At 42.2% G+C, this 21,096-nt stretch overlaps 1 protein-coding gene across 1 annotated transcript in view; it reads right to left on the bottom strand.

The window, feature by feature from the left end:
- The window catches only part of ALS2 (alsin Rho guanine nucleotide exchange factor ALS2), a 116,179-nt gene that overhangs the window by 60,999 nt on the left and 34,084 nt on the right, over positions 1 to 21,096 (bottom strand). Inside the window, exons 5-8 of the mRNA XM_040357239.1 lie at positions 9,485 to 9,842; positions 9,173 to 9,341; positions 2,850 to 2,864; positions 2,392 to 2,473 (exon numbers count right to left, since the gene is read on the bottom strand). Coding sequence (XP_040213173.1) covers positions 2,392 to 2,473; positions 2,850 to 2,864; positions 9,173 to 9,341; positions 9,485 to 9,842 — 624 coding nt within the window. The remainder of the gene's footprint in view (positions 1 to 2,391; positions 2,474 to 2,849; positions 2,865 to 9,172; positions 9,342 to 9,484; positions 9,843 to 21,096) is intronic.

Genomic DNA, 21,096 nt, shown 5'->3' with positions numbered 1-21,096 from the left:
TTACCTTTTACGTTCCTATCATACCTGCAATGTGATTTTAAGGCTTCAATAAAGATACCAAGGAGCACAGCAATATTATGGATTTTGTATGTAATGCCTTGTACACACGATTGGAATTTCCGATGGAAAAAGTCAGACGGACTTTTTCGATTGGAAATTCTGACTGTGTGCATGCCCCATCGGATTTGCCGAGGAATTCTGTCTGAGTTTAGATAGAGAACATGTTCTCTTTTACTCCAATGGAATTCCGATGTGATTTTGGCCGGACAAAAGTCCGACCATGTGTACGGAGCTTTACTGTATCTCACAGACGATCTGTGTAGCACCCTGGGTTCCAGTTCACAACATGTAAGAGTCCGTCACTGACCTAGAGCGGCATTTCTTTGGAAGTACCAAGCTATGTTTTGCTTGGGGATCAAATACTTATTTTAACAACTGAACTACAACTCAATTTATAGCATTTGTATAGTGTTTTTTCTGGATTTTTGATTGATATTCTGTCTCTATCATTTAAAATACACATACGATAACAATGATAGACCCTTCATTTCATTGTAAGTGGGCAAACTTACAAAATCTGCAGAGGATCAAAAAATTAGTTTCCCCCCTGTATTCATGGCTGTGGCAAGTCACAAGACTGAGCTCATTTGGGGATATTCACCGATGTGTATGCTTAGGGCATTCTGTAATATGCTACAGCATATGTTTACAATATTTAAATGCATATCTCTGACATTCTTAAAAGCACTTGCAACCATTATATAGGGAGTAGTCTGTTCTTTGCACAGCATGTAACTTTGCATCAGGCAAGTCTAAAATCTTCTCTAAGGCTTCATGTACACGGGACGTTTTACAACCTCTCCTGAACTATTTAACTTGACAGACAGTAAACTACGTTTAAAAATGTCAGTTTTGCCACATTTACATGCCCGCGTTTGCTTTGGAAGCGTTTTTTTTCCAAATAGGTAAAAAATATAAACGCGAGTTACCACGTTTACAAGCTGTTACAGGCATTTGGCATTTCAAATGCCTCTGAAAACCCGTCCTGAACAGATTTTTTTGCTTTCCAAAAAAATGCTTCTAAACTGAACTGCCTAGAAACAACTATAAATGGCCCTGTGTACATGTACTAATAATAAGACCACATAAAGGGGAGTTCAGGGGCAGCTGAAAAAAACGCCCAACTGCCCCTAAATGTCCATTTACCAGCAGCAGTGTACATGAAGCCTAAAATATCTTCTCATTGTCAAACACTTTCAGAATAAGAATAAGTTCAGTAAAGATGCCCACAAAACTAGAAGTTCAGTTTCTGATACCTGCAATTTCAGCAGATTTGTATGATGGTTGGTCTGCCTATAAAAGTACCCATAACTGCAAAAGGGGCCCCCGATTTCTCCTTCTCTGTTAACCACTAAATTAAAACTGCTTTCTCATATAATGACTTAAAGCGATGCATCACATTTTCATGACCCTTTATGGCCTGCTCTCTGTTGGAACCACAGCAAGCAAAGGGATGGTATTGTTTGTTGGTTGATAGGGTTAAGATTGCCATACACTCTTAAATGTTTCTCATTTAGCCCCAGAGGGTGAATGAGAGAAATCAATAGATTCCTTAATCCACGCTAAACAGCAAGCATGGAGGAAACAATTCTGCTGACTATTATATTGAGACAGCTGCAGCTGACAGTTTTCCACCTGGCTCCTTTGATTTAAAAATTCTGAGCAAAATATGGCCAGTTTCAGCCTGGCAATAAAGCCGATTGCAGGCAACTACTTGAACCTCCAGACTTTGGGGCAGACAAGTTGTGCTATGGTCCATAAGTGCAGCTCTGGAATTTTTGTACAGACAACTACTTTCTTTTCTGCAAATTTCTTTCCTGCAACCACGGATCAACACAATGTTGATGCAGGAATCCTTCCTGCCGGGCCAATGTCCTCTACTGACAGGGGAAGCCCTTCCCCGCCGGGAGAAGACAGTGATTATTGCTAGCGGCTATAGCAGCGATAATCTCAAGAAAATCCAGCAGGCTGGTTGTACCCAAGTTAATGGATCAATCAACTTGATACATTCAGCCTGCCCATACACGGTTCAAATCGAACCATGTATGGCCTTGCCTAGGACATTCTTCATACTCATCAAAAGGAACTAAGAGGAGATTTAGACAGATCTTCTAGGTAAATGTTTTAACCATAAACAAAGCCTATATGTAAAGTAAAAGACTAATTTCCACATGTGCTGTGGGGTAGTAGCACTGATTCAGTAACAATTTTAGATTTAAATCTGTACCTGGGTTTAGATTTAAATATAAACCTAATATGGTAAATTGTGCAATGAATATGGATATGTTACCTAATATAGACATACACAACTTCTAAAAAAACATAGATTACCTGAGATCTTGCTGTAAGGGCAACAGAATGGTGGCTTCCAGCTGCCAGCTGCACCACCTCCTTGCCATCCATGCTGCGAACACTAATGGCTGTAGCCTGTAAAAAAGTACATCTATTACCCCTAAAGTTCAGTAAATAAGGGGCTCCTGGAGCGGTTTAAAAAAAAAAAAAAAAAAAGCAAGGACTACAATGTTTTTTATTTTTTACTTTAAGAAATTATTATCTTCAGATTTTACTGAAGCAACCACAGATGATAAAACCACTCAGTAACCAGTAGTGCAAGACAAGAACCTGTATTATTTCATTTTGTTAACTTTATTGTTTGACTTGTATCGTATATAGAACAAACAATCTTAAAATAGTATCTTAAAATATATGTTTGCTCACAAGTTTTGATTATACAGTAATGAGAATCCCAACATCTAAAAGAAATATGTTTTTTGTCTCAGTAAGAATACACAAGGATTTGCAATCTCTCCTAACTACATGGCGGTACGTGCATTATTGATTGAATTTGTGGTTTTACTTAGGGACATTATTATTTCTATGAATACACACAAACCCAGAACAATGCTGCAGGAAGCTTATTAAAAAATAATGAAGGCTATTTAAATTACAGTAAAAATAAAAAATCCAGTACAGGAAACTTTATTTTATGATGTGTTTACACATATTTAAAAAAAGGGCACCTAATGTTAACCTCACACTTCTGTTAATCAGCCAGCAGCATACTTTAGTCCCCTATCAGCTAATTCTGGGTCATAGGAGTGCAGAAATAAGTGAACTCCGATAACCAACATGAAAAGTATGGATCAAGATTGGGCTCAGGTAAGTATTAGGGGGAGGCTGAGGGGGGAGCTGCACACTGAAGGGTTTTTTACATCAGGGCTCAACAAATCCCGGTCGCCAGGGTGACTAGAAATAGCGTCCTGGCGACTTGGCTTGGAAGGTGGGCAAAAAAAAAAAATTTGTTCCATAGGACCGGCGCTCCGCGGCCTTGCCTAAAACATCCTGCACACAGCCGCTCGCGGCCTTTTCCCAGGATCGCTGCGGGCAGGATGTTTTAGGTGAGGCCACGGCCTTTTCCCCAGGATCGTGGCGGACTAGGCCCCCAACTCCCCCGCCACTCGATCGCGGGGGACCCGTGATGTCCGGTAATTGAGGCCGCGGGTTTGCGGCCTTGTGAAGTCCCCAGCTCTTCCTTGTGTGAGCTGTCGCCATCTGGTGGTGGCCGTTGGTATTACAAGTTAAGCATTACAAGTTAAACAGCAATTCTAATGTCATTTTTCACTATTTTCACTGCCATCTTCTTCCCTCTAATTAGAACCCCCAAACATTATATATATTTTTTTATCCTAACACCCTAGAGAATAAAATGGCGATTGTTGCAGTACTTTCTGTCTCACACCGTATTTGCACAGATCTCCAGGACGCCAGGACGGTCTTACAAGCGCACTTTTTTGGGAAAAAATTACACTTTTTTTAATTAAAAAAAATAAGACAACAGTAAAGTTATCCCCATTTGTTTTTAATATTATAAAAGATAATGTTACGCCGAGTAAATTCATACCCAACATGTCACGCTTCAAAATTGTGTCCGCTCATGGAATGCAGACAAAATTTTACCCTTTAAAATCTTCATAGGCGACGTTTAAAAAAAAAATCTACAGGTTGCATGTTTTGAGTTACAGAGGAGGTCTAGGGCTAGAATTATTATTCTCGCTCTACCAATCGCGGCGATACCTCACATGTGTGGTTTGAACACCGTTTACATATGCGGGCGCTGCTCACGTATGTGTTCGCTTCTGCGCGCAAGCTCGTCGGGACGGGGTGCATTTTCTGGCTCCTAACTTTTTTAGCTGGCTCCTGGATTCCAAGTAAATTTGTCAAACCCGGTTTTACATTACTGCATAAAATGCATGAAGGTTAAAAAAAACTTCAGCATCCCTCCTTCCCCACGACAATGACTGACTCTCCTACCCCATCCTTGCAACATACTAACCAAGACATGCCTTTTTTAAATCTTAAGCTGTACTCCATTAACATCAGAGGATTAAACACACCTGAAAAGCGCTCTTTATTGCTCTCTTCTCTACATAAAGAGAAACCCCAAATTGTATTACTTCAAGAAACTCACTTTAGGTCAGACAGTATTCCCGTCCTTCGAAGTCGCCATTTCCCTACTGTATTTCATGCCACTAATGATGTTTCAAAAACCAGAGGAGTGTCCATTCTATTATCCAAACATTGCCCACTTAAAGTGGAAGATGTTGAAACTGATCCTAATGGAAGATTCATCTTCCTTAAAGGCAAAATATTCAACTCTCCAGTTACAATCGCAAATATCTATGCACCAAATTCACAACACGTTAGTTTCTTCCGAGACACTGTCCAACAACTCACGGTTTTTCGATCTGGAATGCTGATCATGGGTGGGGACTTTAATGTACCACTAACTCCCCTCCTTTATGCTTCGAATGGCTCCTCATGCCTAACCTATCGTACATTGCGAGCAGTTAAAACCCAATTAGATCTGCTTACCCTACATGATACCTGGCGTTCATTATACCCCACAACTAAAGACTACACTTATTTTTCACCCCTGCACGCCAGGTATTCACGTATCGACTATTTTTTTATCACCCAGGAGGACCTTATTCGACTCACCAGCGCTTCCATTGAACCCATGGTGTTATCAGATCACCACCCAATCGCTATTACACTTACTTGGAGGGGTCGGATCCCTGGTCGACCTGTATGGCGAATGGACGATTCTATCCTTTTGGATCAGAGTTGCATAGCTGAATTGTCAGAATCTATAACGCACTACTTTTCGGATAATTCATCGCCAGAGATAACCCCAGCTTCTGTATGGGCAGCTCACAAATGTGTTCTCCGGGGGAAGATTATCTCTATCATGTCCAAACGCCGCAAACTGCGTGAGGCTCGACTTGAAGAACTTCTTGCCAAAATCAGGACCCTGGAAGGGGCCCACAAACGCTCCCTAGCTGTACACTCTCTTGAAGCTTTATTAGAAGCCAGGAAAGGTCTGCAGGCAGAGCTTCACGCACGTTTAAAATATAGATTTGCCTTAACTCACAAGCTATATTATGAGTTTGGCAACAAATCCAGTAAACTATTAGCTCACGCATTGCAGAAAAAGAAAGAACTCAATACAATACACTCTATAACTACCCCAACAGGTGAAAACTTGCATAGATCGGATTTAATTGCCAAACAATTTACATCCTTCCTCTCCTCATTATACAACTTACCTACACCACCAGGTTCGGGGACTCCAGCTCATAGAAAAAAACTGATTGACGACTTCCTCTCCAAGTACGGTCTACCCCCCACCCCAATACCTAATTTGGATTACCTAAACTCACCAATATCAATAGAAGAGGCTCTAGTTGCCCTAAAACAAGCAAAATCAGGTAAAAGCCCTGGTCCTGATGGCTTTAGCTCGGGATACTACAAATCTTTTGCCCCTCTCCTGATCCCCCATCTTGTTAGGGCATTTAATGACCTACCATTTTTACCGGCAACTGGATCGGACCTTCTTGAGGCTCATATTGCTTTAGTGCCGAAACCTGGGAAAGATAGTACATTAGTCCCTAACTACAGGCCTATATCATTGCTCAATGTTGACTTAAAGCTATTCGCGAAGATTTTAGCTAATAGATTGCTCACTCATCTACCGTCCCTAATCTCGACGGACCAGGTGGGTTTTGTCCCTGGCAGAGAGGCCAGGGACAACACCATAAAGGCGATAAATATCCACCACTGGTTGTCAAAATCTAAGACCAAGGGATTTTTGCTGTCCCTGGATGCCGAGAAGGCGTTCGACAGGTTGGCCTGGGACTACATGGAAGCTGCTCTTCGCAAGCTAGGTTTGCCCTCACATTTTATGCAAATGGTTTTAACACTCTATTCAGTCCCTTCTGCACGTGTTAAAGTCAATGGTCGACTGTCGGACGCCTTCTCGGTGCGCAATGGAACCAGGCAGGGGTGCCCACTTTCTCCTTTAATTTTCATTCTCACTCTAGAACCACTATTGAACTGTCTAAGAGATAATCCAGATATACGGGGCATTGACATCAAACATCGCCAATATAAAATAGCCGCATATGCGGATGACATCCTGTTGTTTCTCACAAATCCCCTGATCACTTTGCCCAACCTTCTTAAAGATTTCAAATTATTCCATACACTTTCCAATCTGCGTATTAACTTCAGTAAGTCAATAGCCTTGAATGTTTCACTGCCGGTGGAGACTGTGGACCTGTGCAAAAAAATTTTTCCTTTTAAATGGGACTCTAAAGATATAACATATCTAGGAATTAAGCTCCCTGCAAAACTCTCTGATCTCTTTACCCGTAACTTCCCTCCTGCACTACAATCAATTAAGGCTGACTTAGAGACCTGGACTAAAGGCACATTTTCTTGGTTTGGACGTGCAGCTGTTTTAAAGATGAACGTCCTTCCAAGACTGTTGTACCTATTACAAGCAATCCCAATTAGACTCCCAGCCTCATTCCTAAATTCCTTTAAATCAATGTGTCGGACCTTTCTCTGGGGTGGGCATTCAGCCAGATTGAGTTGGGACAGATTATCTCTGCCCAAAACGAAGGGAGGCATTGGGATCCCGGATCTCTCCAGATATCACCGGGCCTGTCTTCTCACACGTATAGTCGACTGGCACATCCATGGAAAGAATAAAGATTGGGTTGAGCTAGAAGAAGCCTTTGTAGGCTTCCGAATATCTCACCTTCCCTGGATAGACCGACCGCTCACCCCCAGGAACTGCACTTCACACCCTCTGATTGGTCCAACCCTTTCATGTCTCAGGACAACATTTAAAGAGCCAGGCTTGACACCTTTTCCTGGTCCCATGACCCCTCTTACACATAACCCTGGTTTCCCAGATGGTGTCAATACTGTAGCCCCACAGGCAACTCGAACCGAACCCTCCCTACGAGCTCACCAACTCTTTAATAAAGGCACACTTTTATCCCAGTCTGCTATGGTATTGAAATTTCCTACCTTTCAAATTCCACGCTTCAAATTTTTCCAAATCAGGCATTTTCTACAAAATTCTCCTACACCTGCCCTGTGGAGCAGAGATTTCACACCCCTTGAAAATTTATGTGTTTCCTCTGCTCCACAACGGCATTTAATCTCGATATTATATTCCATGCTCACACCCACAGCTTCCTCAATGGCCTCTATTCACGACAAATGGGAAACTGATTTACAGATCTCCCTTTCTGATGATGACTGGAACTCCATTTGGACACATATTCACAAGGGCTCGATCAATGTTTCTGCACAAGAGAACAGATATAAGATATACTCACGTTGGTACAGAACCCCTAATACACTACATAAATTTTACCCTAATGTCCCGGCGACCTGCTGGAGATGCAATGAGGCAGAAGGTACTCTTTTACATATCTGGTGGAACTGTCATAAGATTCAACCGTACTGGAAATCCATCCACTCAATCATTACACGCATAACATCACTCACACCTGACTTTACCCCCGAACAATATCTTTTACATCATACCTCTTTGCCACAGTCGACATACCGTAAGTCTCTAATGATACATTTGATCAATGCAGCCTCTCAGTGTATCCCATTGCGATGGAAGGACCTTCTCCCTCCAACCATACAGGACTGGCATACCAGAGTTAATAAAATTGAGATGATGGAGAGACTGATCCACCAAGCAAGGGATGCAGCTGAGACATTCAGGCTTACTTGGAATTGTTGGACATTTTACAGAGAATCTCTTCCTACTGACTTATTGACAGTTTCCTCTGACCACCTTGACTGACCCTACGTAACTACTTTCCTTACCTTCTATATTCTCGCTCTCTGGTCCCCCTGTTTTCCCCCTTTACCTCCCCTTGCCCTTCCCAACTGCCCCTGAGCTTCTCTGTTAGGACCTAATGGATATATTGCAGCCCTAGTTTAAGAGCATAGGGAGGCCTTGACCTTACCTCCCATCCCCCGAGGGTCTAACGCTACATAACTCGGCAAACAACCTACGGAGATATGTCCCTTAGGTTATAAATTAGACTGGTGTAATTTGTTACATAAACAGACCAGGATCTCCCTCAAATTCCCTCGGATATGTACTTTTCAAGTTTACCCCCACATTGCCCACAGTTTTGCCCCCGTTAGGGGTGGGTTAAGTGGGGGATTAATCCTACTGGTCGTTATAGGCATTACTGCTTCCTGTTGATCTATAGGTTAGTCCCGATGACCTCTATCATAACAGTCAGGATACAGCTGACTCTTCTACTATGATTGCTACCATATTGTCTCATATGAAGATTCGTGTTTACTCTCTTCTATGCCACTGAATAACCTAAATTGTTGATAAGTTATACACCTAGATATATGTCTCACACTGATACTTGTATGTAGTACCGTTTATACTATGTGATTGCTACAAACTGCTTAATAGTTGAATCGACTATACTGCTGTAATATGTTATGACTTAATAAACTTTATCTTGGAAAAAAAAAAAAAACTTCAGCAAATAGAACCACTTTAACTGGGTTCCAAGATGCTTGGCTCCTGTGTGTGTGTCTCTATGGCAGTAAGTGGGCATTTTAACCTGAAAGACCTGCTTGTGGCAAGGACAAATGTAGCTGGGTCAATGGTCTCAGTAAAGAGCTATGGAATATATTTTCCCTGTACAAATGAGAAAAACAAACAAACACATGAATTGTATAATAGCCCTACTGGTCAATAGTCGCATTTTACCTTGGCAGGACATCCCCATGTCCCAGCTGACCCTCTTTGCCTCTCCCCCAACTCCAAACTTCAGTCCTTAGACAGGGCAGTAATACATCTGCCTCCCCGCTATTGGTGGGGGTCAGTGCAACTGTTCTCATCCGTGCTCTCCCAGCCTTTCTAAGGAGCCTAGGGGATACTAAAATCAAAAGGCAAATCAGATTTAAAGAAACAAAACAGTGGAATACCCAAATTTAATGGTACTTGAAATATTTTATCTAAAGTGACTTCATAATATTGTATATAAAGCCTAGGAATGTTAACACAATATAAAAAGATTACCTTGAGAAAGCAGCCCTGGCAGGGAAAGTCTTCTGTTTCCGGCTTCTGCTTCCTCCTCTCGAATATCCACCAAACTGGAGCTTTTCTTGCCTTGCATGGACTCCAGTTTTACTTGTTCTTCTCTGCTGTCCTTCAACCCTTCCTGTGTAGCAGAGACAATAGACTCGGGATCCCCTAGAGATCCAGAATAAAAGTTCATCACCTTCTTGAGGGACAGAGCCCCAGCTTCACACGTGGCCACCACTCGAAAGCCCACAGCTGATGCACAGGACACTACGAGACTGTTGAGGGCTGATGTTGAAGTAGTAGCAGGACTGAGAAAACAGTCACTTAATTCTTGCAGCATACCCTCCTGGGCCTAGATCAAAAGAAAGAATGAATTCATAAAAAAACAGAAAATAGCACATACAGTCTTTAACTGCAATACAGGGATCAATTTTAGAGATTTTCTCTCACTTACTATAACCGGGACAAAAAAATAAAAATAAAAAACAAGGGAATATCGGCACCAGAGCACTGACAGCAATACAAAGCCTACAGGAAAACTAGCTTTCCCTTACTGTAAATATTAAAAAAAAAAAAAAAATTTTTGCGGTCTCTATCCCTGTTGGATATTGTCACCTTCAGTCTGGTGAAATCTTCACTACAACAAAAGTGAGAGAAAATACAGTATTCACAGGTCTTCACTTTTTCCACGTTCTAATACAGACTTATTACAAAATAGAGAGTAATTATCTGTACACCTCTGAGACAGGATTGTATCGAGGCACAGATCTCGGGAAGGGTACAGAAAAATGTCTGCAGCATTGAAGGTCCCAATGAGCACAGTGGCCTCCATCATCTGTAAATGGAACAAGTTTGGAACCACCAGGACTGTTCCTAGAAAGGGCCGCCCAGCCAAACTGAGCGATCGTGGGAGAAGGGCCTTAGTCAGGGAGGCGACCAAGAACCCAATGGTCACTCTGACAGAGCTCCAGCATTTCTCTGTAGAGAGAGGAGAACCTTCCAAAAGAACAACCATCTCTGCAGCACTCCACCAGTCAGGCCTGTATGGTAGAGTGGCCAGACAAAAGATAAAAAGGCACATGACAGCCAGCCTGTAGTTTGCTAAAATGCACCCAGAAGGACTCTCAGACCACGAGAAACAAAATTCTCTGGTGTGATGAAACAAAGATTGAACTCTTTGGCCTAAATGGCAAGCAAAATGGCTTGAGGAAACCAGGCACCGCTCGTTGCCTGGTCAATACCATCCCTACAGTGAAGCATGGTGGTGTGCAGCATCATGCTGTGGGGATGTTTTTTAGTGGGAGCAACTGGGAACATAGTCAGGATCAATGGAAAGATGAATGCAGCAATGTATAGAGACATCCTTGATGAAAACCTGCTTCAGAGCACTCTGGACCTCAGATTGTGGTCCATGTTCATCTTCAAACAGGATTATGACCCTAAGCACACAGCCAAGATAACAAATGAGTGGCTACAAGACAACAAAGGAGTGGCTAAAGGACAACTCTGTGAAAGGCCTTGAGTGGCCCAGCCAGAGCCCAGACATGAACCCGATTGAACATCTCTGGAGAGATCTGAAAATGACTGTGCACCAATGCTCCCCCTCCAACCTGATGGAGCTCGAAAGGTCCTGCAAAGAAGAATGGGAGAAACTGCCCTAAAATAGGTGTGCCAAGTTTGTAGCATCATACTCAAAAATACTTGAGGCTGCAATTGGTGCCAAAGGCGCTTCAACAAAATATTGCGCAAAGGCTGTGAATAGTTATGTACATGTGATTTTTTTTTTCATTTTTAATAAACTTGCAAAGATTTTAAACAAAACTTCTTTCACGCTATCATTATGGGGTGTTTGTATAATTTTGAGGAAAATTACGAATTACAATTTTGGAATAAGGCTGCAACATAACAAAATGTAGAAAAAGTGAAACGATGTGAATACTTTTGCACTGTATCTCTAGCGGAGCTCCGCATAGCCAGGAGGTTATAATCCTTTTTTGTTCTCCCATAATACAATTTTTACTGATAAAACTGCAAAAAACATACAAAGTTTTCCACAGTCATGTAGAAACCAACTAACCTCAAGACCAAAGCGTATTAGAAGTGAAACATACTGAAGGTAGTATCAGTAAGCCATCACAGAAATGCCTGTTGAGTCAAGCCCTCAAAAGCAGCGATGCACCAAATTTTCTGTGGAAATTGTTCAGTGGCAAGCGGTTTTGCCGCACTTATGATGTGTTTAACATGGGTCATGTGACTCAAATACTGCATCAAAAACACAACAGGGGTACATATTCATGCGTTCTTGCTGCATTTTCAATGCATTTCAACGGGGAGGTATGTTTTTGGTGCAGTTTTTTTTGCCAACCAAAAATGCAGCAAGCAGGATTTTTACTACCACAATGGAAATGCAATGAACCAGTGTGAAGACAATACATAGAATTTAAAGGGGTGCATTTCTTAAGCTTTTCTTGTACTAAAAGGTGCCGATAATGTCCAAAAAATCTATTCATATTCATTTTAATTCATGACAATAATTAAAAAGTCAAATACAATTTGAGCAGTCAAAAAGCTGCTCGGCTGTTATCCTAAAAGGAGTGGGAGGGGACACCCCCCTCCCGCCACCTTCCGTTGCACTTCCTGGGCCTCCTGACCTAAGTCGGGAGACCCAAGCCATCAGCCGGCACATCCGCCGCCTAGGCCGAGACCCAAACAAAGGGTATTTGGCTTTGATCGGGTCTCCAATGTAAAATCCCAGAAGCAACGTCACTTCCGGTTTACTCAGCTGCCAATGGCACAGATTTAAAAAAAAAAATATTACAGTATTTAGAATCTCCAACAGCAATAAAAGTGATCAGAACTTTATTTTTAAAAGGGCAATGTAAAAAAAGAAAGAAAGTGAGAAAGAAAGAAAATAAAATGTTTTAAAGTGCCCCCCTCCCCGCGTGTTTGTGCAGCAAAGAAAAACGCATAAGTTGTGCCCACAAATGTAAAAGGTGCTCAAATCACACATGTGAGGTATCGCCGTGATCGTCAGAGTGAGAGCAATAATTCTAGCAAATCACCCCCTCTAACTCTAACCTGGAAACCATTACATTTTTTAGAGCGTCGCCTATGGAGATCTTTAAGTACCGTAATTAGTCGCCATTCCACGAGCGTGCGCAATTTATATATATATATATATATATATATATATATATGTGAAAGATGATGTTATACCTAGTAAACAGATACCCAACATGTCATGCTTTGAAATTGCGCACGCTCGTGGAATATATATATATATATATATATATATATATATATATATATATATATATATATATATATATATATATATATATATATATATATATATATATATACACACACATACATACATATACACACAGGTCATTCTCAAAAAATTTGCATATTGTGATAAAGTTCATTATTTTCTATAATGTACTGATAAACATTAGACTTTCTTTTAATCATCCTTTATTTGATTTTAAACAACAAGGAAAACAGAGATTCACGAGTACAATCCAAAAAAAAGAAAAAGGAAAAAGAAACCAAACCCGAGGGGTATTCCTCTGGTTTAATCCCCTTTGATCACATATAACAGGGGTATCCATTTGATTACCCATGGAAGGAAAACCAACATTTCAAAAACCATTTCCCCATCAAATTATTCTTCATTTATAACCAGGGGAAGGAAAAACAAATTACATTTTAAATATTCTTATATTGGATGAGGCCCTCACTCCTCAAAAGTCAGGGCTCTAACCCTGATAACACCTTTATTATCCCGTTTCGGTTTCGTCCCCTTCATAGCGGGGAACCAAAATCCCGCCATGATTGGGACATTTCCCCTGTATCTCCTTGTTTACTTTACTTAACCCCCCCCCCAATCCCTAACCCGTCCCCAATACCCATTAAGCCCAAAGAAACAGAGAAAAAAAAAAAAAACAGCGCCCCTGCCTGTCTCCCCTCCACGGGCCCCGCAGCAGTCATCCCCCTTCAGTCTACATCCATCAAGGCTTTCCCCTCCTCCGAATATCTGAATATGTTCCATTCCGCCCATGTTTCCAAGTAAACCCTCCGCTTCTGCCTTGAGGTCCATACGATGTCCTCCATTCTATTCAAGTTCTCAACTCTATTAAGCCACATCTTAATGGATGGGGTCCTTGTCTGTTTCCACAGCCCTGGAATACAGGCCCGGGCCGCATTCAGGAGAAGACACACCACTGATTTCCTGTAACGCCTCACTGAAATTTCCACATCCTGAAGTATGAAAAAAGACCACTCAGTTGGTAGTTGTTCCCTACTAAATCTTTGTGTAATTTCCCGGACCCTGCTCCAGTAACTTAGAATCTTAGGACAGGCCCAAAAGATATGCATTAGGGTTCCACCTTCCTGCCCACACCTCCAACATCTGTCTGTCATGTCTGGAAAACATTTACTCAAGATCTCGGGGGTCCGATACCATTGAGACAAGATTTTATAATTCATCTCTTGTGTCTTTATACACATAGATGTTTCGAAAATATTCCCTATTATCTTGGTTTTTTGATCTTCTGTAAAAGGTCTTCCTAGTTCCCGTTCCCATTTATTAAAAAAGGGTAACTGAGAGTCCACTGATGGAGTATTAAGTAAAGCACTGATTCTTGAGAGGGAATGCCGTAAAGTCCCCTGCCCGCTGCAATATCTCTCAAACATTGTCAGACTTCGGCTGTATCTAACTGGTGGTAAAAACATTAGACTTTCATATATTTTAGATTCATTACACACAACTGAAGTAGTTCAAGCCTTTTTATTGTTTTAATATTGATGATTTTGGCATACAGCTCATGAAAACCCAAATTCCCATCTCAAATAATTAGCATATTTCATCTGACCAATAAAAGAAAAGTGTTTTTAATAAAAAAAAGTCAACCTTCAAATAATTATGTTCAGTTATGCACTCAATACTTGGTCGGGAATCCTTTTGCTGAAATGACTGCTTCAATGCGGCGTGGCATGGAGGCAATCAGCCTGTGGCACTGCTGAGGTGTTATGGAGGCCCAGGATGCTTCGGTAGCGGCCTTAAGCTCATCCAGAGTGCTGGGTCTTGCGTCTCTCAACTTTCTTTGCCCAATATCCCACAGATTCTCTATGGGGTTCAGGTCAGGAGAGTTGGCAGGCCAATTGAGCACAGTAATACCATGGTCAGTAAACCATTTACCAGTGGTTTTGGCACTGTGAGCAGGTGCCAGGTCGTGCTAAAAAAAGAAATCTTCATCTCCATAAAGCTTTTCAGCAGATGGAAGCATGAAGTGCTCCAAAATCTCCTGATAGCTAGCTGCATTCACCCTGCCCTTGATAAAACACAGTGGACCAACACCAGCAGCTGACATGGCACCCCAGACCATCACTGACTGTGGGTACTTGACACTGGACTTCAGGCATTTTGGCATTTCCCTCTCCCCAGTCTTCCTCCAGACTCTGGCACCTTGATTACCGAATGACATGCAAAATTTGCTTTCATCCGAAAAAAAGTACTTTGGACCACTGAGCAACAGTCCAGTGTTGCTTCTCTGTAGCCCAGGTCAGGCGCTTCTGCCGCTGTTTCTGGTTCAAAAGTGGTTTGACCTGGGGAATGCAGCACCTGTAGCCCATTTCCTGCACACGCCTGTACACGGTGGCTCTGGATGTTTCAACTCCAGACTCAGTCCACTGCTTCCGCAGGTCCCCCAAGGTCTGGAATCGGTCGTTCTCCACAATCTTCCTCAGGGTCCGGTCACCTCTTCTCGTTGTGCAGCGTTTTCTGCCACACTTTTTCCTTCCCACAGACTTCCCACTGAGGTGCCTTGATACAGCACTCTGGGAACAGCCTATTCGTTCAGAAATGTATTTCTGTGTCTTTACCCTCTTGCTTGAGGGTGTCAATGATGGCCTTCTGGACAGCAGTCAGGTCGGCAGTCTTACCCATGATTGCGGTTTGGAGTAATGAACCAGGCTGGGAGTTTTTAAAAGCCTCGGGAATCTTTTGCAGGTGTTTAGAGTTAATTCGTTGATTCAGATGATTAGGTTTAGAGAACCTTTTCATGATATGCTAATTTTTTGAGATAGGAATTTTGGGTTTTCATGAGCTGTATGCCAAAATCATCAATATTAAAACAATAAAAGGCTTGAACTACTTCAGTTGTGTGTAATGAATCTAAAATATATGAAAGTCTAATGTTTATCAGTACATTACAGAAAATAATGAACTTTATCACAATATGCTAATTTTTTGAGAATGACCTGTATATTAAAAAAAGGCTAACTTTACTTTAGTGTTTTTTTAAATTCATTAAAGTGTGTTTTTCCCCCAAAAATTGCATTTGAAAAAAAGATCGCCATTTTATTCTCTAGGGTCTCTGCTGAAAAAAATATATATAAAATGGTAATTTTCTAGCAAAAAAAAAAATAACACAGATTTTAACTTGTAAGCAACAAGTGTCAGAAATAGGCTTAGGTATGAAAGGGATAATATAAAATAAAAAAACCCTAGTACATTCAAAATAAAATATGCCCAAGCGAATTGGCCCAATCTGGGACTATAATTCCCATCTCCAAACCCATCCCAGACAAAATTGGCAAGTAGACCTCCCAGGATTCTGGGACAGAGGGGTAAATAGCATACCAACGACCACTCAGGGATCAAACTATTCACTCCTACTCTGCGGTAGTATAGCAAACCGCACAGGACAGGACACCCAGAATTCATACTGGAACTTATGCTGGCTGTACACTCCACGAAATATCGTCCGAACGAACTTTCGAAAAACGAACGTTCGGTCATGAGCGCAAACGATAGTGCCATCATGTAACGGCCGATAAATCGTTCAGTGTGTATATAAAAAAAAAAAAAAAAATGTGGCTCGTTTTTTTTACATATACCTAGTGCAGAAAGTTCGGACGGGAAACACATTAACCTTCCGATTTATCGTTCGTTCGGCAGAAAATTTCCAAATGTGTCCTTAGTTTTTTCGGCTCAAAAACGTCCCAACGATTATCGATTTTGTGCCCATTAACTGAGCGAAAAACGAAAGAACTGTCTGACGACCGAATTTCGCCCAAATTTTCGAATAGTGTATGGCCAGGACAGGTTCCAATCCTTTATCACGCCATCAAAAATAAAAGTTTTGCCTGGACTTCCACTTTAATCTCTGGAAGTCCAATGAAGAGATCCATCAGGTGGGATTTTGAAAGTGACAAATGCTTCAAACCACCAATATTGCATTGAATTTTAGAAAATCGTGATGGCTTTAGTGAGTTTTTGTCTTGTTCCTTTGGGAATGGGAATTACTAGGAACTTTGGTACTCATGGAAATCTTCCCCAAGCCATCTGTGCTTACAGGCAAACATTGAGGTACTGTCTAGAAATGTCAATACGCTTATGCAATTTATTTGTTTACCAAGAGTAGAGCTTGCCAGTTTACAAAAGGATCTCTATTTGTATCTGAATGTTAGACTTTCTGAAAACCCCCTTTCATGGAAACCATTTACATTTAGTTGACACTACCTACTAAGCTGGTTTCTAATAACAGAGGGGCAAATCCACAAAAAACCTGCCTAACTTAACTTTTAGCAGTTAAGTTACACTGGCGGAAAATTTCTACCTAAGTGCCCGATCCACAAAGCACTTACCTAGAAATTTTCGGCTGTGTAACTTAAGTGCCTCCGTCGCAAGGCGGTCTTCTCATCCAGGGGGCGATGACAATTTAAATGAGGCGCGCTCCCGCGCCGGACGTTCTGCGCATGCGTGTGACGTAATTTTTCCCGACGGGCAGCGCGCGAAATTACGTTACGTCGGGCTTTGTGGATTGCGACGGGACAATAAAGTTGCGTCGGGTAAAAAAAAAGTTACGCGGCGAAAAATAAAATTTGAAATTTAAAAAAAATAGCGGCGATCGAAAAAAAGGTATGTTTTTACAAGGTGTAAACAGTTTACACCTTGTAAAAGCATCCCTAATTTTACGCATGCAAAACGTAACTTACGCAGAAAACACAAAGCTAAAAAGCTTTGTGGATCTGCCTAAGTACTCATTTGCATACGCAAAGCGGCATTTCGACTCGAAATGCCCCCAGCGGCGGATGCGGTACTTCATCTTAAGATCTGACAGTGTAAGTGTCTTACAGATGTCAGATCTTATGCCTATCTTTGGAAAAATCCTTCTGTGGATCAGTTCCAAAGATAGGCACAGGGATATGCAGGCTGAACAGCAGTTCCGCCTGCGTATCTCTTTTGAGGATTTGGCCCAGAATATCTACCATTTAAGGCTCCATTCAACTTGTACGACTCCAAAGTTGCGCTGACTTGGGAGTGCAACTTTGGATGGGTGCAACTTTGATACGACTTTGGCTTTTACCAGTAATAATGGACAACTATTGCATTGTACAACATCCAGGTACGACTTTCATGGATAACATTGAAGTTCACAAGTTGCATGAAAGTCGGACCAAAGTAGTGCATGAGCTACTCTGTAGTTGCTGCAACTTTGAGTGAGTGAGTGAGTGAAGAACTTATATAGCGCAGCACATGCAAACTAAATCGCCTCTGGGCGCTCGTTGTTCCTTTCTCCTTTGACATCAAAAGAGATGAGTTTTGATCTTTCTTCTGAAGGCCAAGTGGTTCTCCTCCAACCGAATGCTGGTTGGTAAAGCGTTCCATAGTCTGGGACCCTGGAATGCAAACCTTCCTTCTCCTTTGGACTTGTATCTGGCTTTGGGTATCTGGAGCAGATTTTGGTTGGTGGATCGCAGAACGCGATTGGGGTTGTGAGCTTTTATTTTTTCGCATAGATATTGGGGGGCTTCCCATGGATGCACTTATGTGACAGACAGAGAGCTTTAAAAGCAATTCTGTCTTTTACTGGTAACTTTAAGTCACACATACCTGTATATGAATTGGTATCATTGAAAAACATGGGGAACAACTTGTCATTCGACTTTGGTGTCCAAAGTTGCATGATAAGTCGCACAAGTGTGAATGGAGCCTAAATAGAAAGGGTCTCTGCTCTGGGAATGCCTTTTCTTATATTTCACACAGGCCGACATGCAAAATAATCTGGCACAATGCCTTATTTGATAGTGCTGTGGTCTTGCAATGGGTTGAATTTCCATCACAATTTGCACAACAGAGGTATATTTTCCCCTGGATTGAAGAGCATTTCCCTGAGAGTTCTGTTTTTTATCCACGTGCATCCTCACGTGAAAGTTCTTGTTAAAAATGGGTTAAAAACATTTTTCTGTAGGGTCCCCTAGAGAAGGAACCAATATAAATGGGTCAATATAAATTGTAAAAGGCTGTGAATTATGCTGGTGCTATATTAACCACTCGACTGTACGACGATGGCTTCTTCCGGGTACAGGACGTGCGTGCCTCCGCTCACCGACTCCTGCTGCGATTGTACACAGCAGGCGTTTGTCAGCAGGTCCAGGTCAATGATTAATGACCGGGACCTGCTGATTGGCTGTGTCCAACCACAACCCAGAGCCCTGTGTTGACAATTAACCCAGGACTTTGTACAGTGAGAACAATCACTCTGTTTCTTCTCTCTGGAGAAGAAACAAATATTTAGTAAAAGACAGCACACATTGCACAAACCATTGTTAGGCACACATTTACCCGAGAGGTCAACTCCAGCTAGCGTCATTAATACAGTCACAGTGTATAGTATTATCACAAATCATTGTATTAGCATCACTGGTGATGTCAGTGGCAGTTAGTTCCCACCCAGTGTCTAGTGTCAGATTGCCCGCACCATCACAGTCCCACTATAAGTCGTGGATCTCCACCATTCGTAGTATATATTAACCACTTCCCGCCCGGCCTATAGCCGATTTACTTCCGGGACGTGGTTCTGAAATCCTGACAGGACGTTCCAGAACGTCCTGCAGGATTTCATGCCGCGCGCGCCCGTGGTGGCGCGCAGCGATCGGTGATGCAGGGTGTCAGTCTGACACCCTGCATCTCCGATCTCGGTAAAGAGCCTCCGGCGGAGACTCTTTACCACGTGATCAGCCGTGTCCAATGACGGCTGATCACGATGTAAACAGGAAGAGCCGTTGATGGCTCTTCCTCACTCGCGTCTGACAGACGCGAGTATAGGAGAGCCGATCGGGGGCTCTCCTGACAGGGGGGGTTCGCGCTGATCGTTTATCAGCACAGCCCCCCCGCGGATCGCCACATTGGACCACCAGGGATGCCCACCCTGGACCACCAGGGTGGGCAAAAAAAATAAAAAAGCCTGCAAAAAAATAAAAAATAAAAGTCTGAAAAAAAATAAAAAAAAGCATTCAAAAAAATAAAAAAAGATGCCAATCAGTGCCCACAAATGGGCACTGACTGGCAACCTGGGAAAATCAGTGCTACCCCAGTGTCCATCAGTGCCACCCCACAGTGTCCATCAGTGCCACCCCACAGTGCCCATCCATGCCCAGTGCCCACCTATCAGTGCCCATCTGTGCCACCCATAAGTATCCATCAGTGCCACCCATAAGTGCCGCCCATGAGTGCCCATCTGTGCCGCCTATGAGTGCCCAGTGCCGCCCATGAGTGCCCATCAGTGCCGCCTATGTGTGCCCCCCATGTGTGCCCCCCATCAGTGCCGCCTATGTGTGCCCATCAGTGCCGCATACCAGCGCCGCCAATCAGTGCCACTTCATCTGTGCCCGTTAGTACTACCTCATTGATGTCCATCAGTGCCATCTCATCGGTGCCCATCAGTGCCGCCATATCAGTGCCCGTAATTGAAAGAGAAAAACTTATTTACAAAAAAATTAACAGAAAAAAATAAAAACGTAATTTTTTTTCAAAATTTTCAGTCTTTTTTTAGTTGTTGCGCAAAAAAAAAAAAAATTGCAGAGGTGATCAAATACCACCAAAAGAAAGCTCTATTTGTGGGGAAAAAAGGACGCCAATTTTGTTTGGGTACAGTATAGCATGACCGCGCAATTGCCATTCAAAGTGCGACAGTGCTGAAAGCTGAAAATTGGCTTGGGCGGGAAGGTGCATAAGTGCCTGGTATGGAAGTGGTTAAAAGAAAGTTCCAGTATATAGACCAGGGGTGCCTAACCAGTGGCCAGCGGAGCCCTCTGATGTGGCCTGCGGAGCCCTCTGATGTAGCCCGCGACCTTTTTTTCTGTGGACAGACCAAAAGAAAAAAAAAAAAAAAAAAAAAACTATAGACTAATTATAAGCAGTCTGTTTCGAATGAGATGTTCAGAATGCTGAAAAAAAGAAAATGGAAACTGCACAGATAAAAAAAGACTAAAGGCCCTTACATATGAAAAGAAAATCTGAAGAAAATTTTCAGATCGTTAGTACGGTGCTTTCGACAGCCGATTCCGTTTTTTCGTCTGACAAAATCTGGAATGCGCAGACTATAAAATTTTTGGCGGATGTGAACACAACGTCCGATTTTCGTTTCGTTTCATTAGTACGGTTTTCGTACAAAAAAACTTGTAAGAGCAAGACTACGCATGCTCAGAAACGAAAGAACACATACAAAACAATTCAACACATTACGTCACTTCTGAAGTTGTATTCTGTCGTACCAGAATTTTTGTATGGCGAGTAATCTCTTCATGAGACTAGA

This window comes from Rana temporaria, chromosome 6, assembly GCF_905171775.1.
Source record: "Rana temporaria chromosome 6, aRanTem1.1, whole genome shotgun sequence".
Lineage (NCBI taxonomy): Eukaryota > Metazoa > Chordata > Amphibia > Anura > Ranidae > Rana > Rana temporaria.
Note: the sequence above shows the minus strand (reverse complement) of the source record. Positions and strands in the feature narration are given on the sequence as shown.